The 1,678-nt window shown below is 38.9% G+C and overlaps 1 protein-coding gene across 1 annotated transcript; it reads right to left on the bottom strand.

Moving 5' to 3' along the window:
* Positions 1 to 453: 453 nt before the first annotated feature.
* LOC149789987 (uncharacterized) lies at positions 454 to 1,380 on the bottom strand. Its single transcript, XM_089972064.1, has one exon. It carries the CDS (start codon positions 1,252 to 1,254, stop codon positions 466 to 468), a length of 789 nt encoding a protein of 262 aa, XP_089828190.1. The 5' UTR covers positions 1,255 to 1,380; the 3' UTR covers positions 454 to 465.
* Between the last annotated feature and the right edge of the window lie 298 nt (positions 1,381 to 1,678).

Raw genomic sequence — 1,678 nt, 5'->3', positions numbered from 1 at the left:
AGAATGCGTCCTTGGAACAGTATGGTATCCAGTACCTGTAGGCATGGCCTCAGGTTGATGCTTTCACGGGGATCAAGTGCCCCGTTGCTGGTATTTCAACCAGTTGGTTGATGATTCGGTACATCATGATGACCTTGTACTGTTGACTATCTATACACACCCATTATAATTTGTACATCACCTAACCATGTGTACTATCTTTATGCTCTTTATAATGTTTACATATCCAATAAACGCTTCATAATCTATACATCTCCAAACAATTGGCAATATTTTTATACACACTTCATAATTGTGTACATCTACTAACCTATAACATCAAAGAAATCTACCTGTTTTTGTCTCTTGCTCGTGTGAAATATGCCTTCATGCATATGGAACTATATGATCCGAATGTCAACATAATGTAAATCTCCATCTACCAAGTGTTGTGGATGAGAATCACAGCTGACTTAAGTATTACTTCTATCTAAACGCGTAGAGATTTACAGAATCGGAAGCAGTATCATTAGTTATAAGAAACCTGTCAAGGCTGTTGTTAAAACAAATGGCTAATGGACCCCGAGAAATACCATCGGTGATAATTCTAATGGGAGCGCCGTCTGGTGTCAGCTGGTGGATATTGTGAGACGACCATCCCACCACATACACGTTACCATCCCTGTCCATAGCAACTCCTTTAGGACCCTTGAGACTGTCAATACTGTAGATATACATCCTCTTACCATCCATATCAAAACAGTATAGGGAATTGGCCAGAAACACAGTAAGGTACACACTGGTACAAGATGAATTGGCAGTGATATATGTAGTTGAGGGTATACATTGACAGTCATATTGATGACATATCTCCTCTTTGCCAGTACTGGTGATCAGACTCCAATAGTGTTTACCTTTATCATTACAGTGACCAGATCCAACTATTTTTCCCTTGCCTGCCGAAGTGATACCCCGACATGCATATTTGGTTTGAACCTTTCTGGTGGGTTTGATGGATCCGTTTGTCACAGACAGGAACTGTAGTGTTTTCTGAAACGGTAAACAGACAGCCACCTCCTGTTGGTCCACAACACATATATCCCATGGCTTGTCTGCTAGTGTAAAGCTGGCGATGTATTGGTACGAAGAATTAAGAAGAATAACTCTCTTGTTGTTAAATTCTGCCAGCATCACGTTATTCCCTTGTAAATATGTAGACCCTGTATAATAGGGACGCTGATTATCAGACCCTTTTATCTTCACAACTCCCCCCATCTCAACCTGATAGTCTTTCAGAGGCTTTTCCTCTCTTGATATATAAAAACTTTCACGTTTCTTTCTACATATCAGCCTCGCAAAATCAGAGGTCTGGGCCAGGACGTTCTGGATTTGTTCATCAACTTCAATATTTAATGTGACAGTCTCCGTCTTATCAAACTTCTCTTTAATATGTTCGTAGTATAACCCCAATTGCGACACCATTCTGTCAGCCATGAGAAATATCTGAAAAAGATATACTTAGGAATACAAAAATAAAAAAAAAATAAAACGTGCACAAGCTTTCCTAAGTTTCTCTTTTCACGTTCTTTTAAAAAAAATCAGTTGAATTTACTTTATTATAGCATTAAATTAGACTGAAATATCGCAGTTCAAAGAACCTAAATGAATCATCAGAGAGAGAGAGAGAGAGAGACCATCC

The sequence above is a fragment of the Sinohyriopsis cumingii genome, chromosome 10 (genome assembly GCF_028554795.1).
Source record: "Sinohyriopsis cumingii isolate HCF-2022 chromosome 10, ASM2855479v2, whole genome shotgun sequence".
In the NCBI taxonomy this organism is placed as follows: domain Eukaryota; kingdom Metazoa; phylum Mollusca; class Bivalvia; order Unionida; family Unionidae; genus Sinohyriopsis; species Sinohyriopsis cumingii.
The sequence above is the reverse complement of the archived record's forward strand: the minus strand, read 5'-3'. Positions and strand labels throughout refer to the sequence as shown.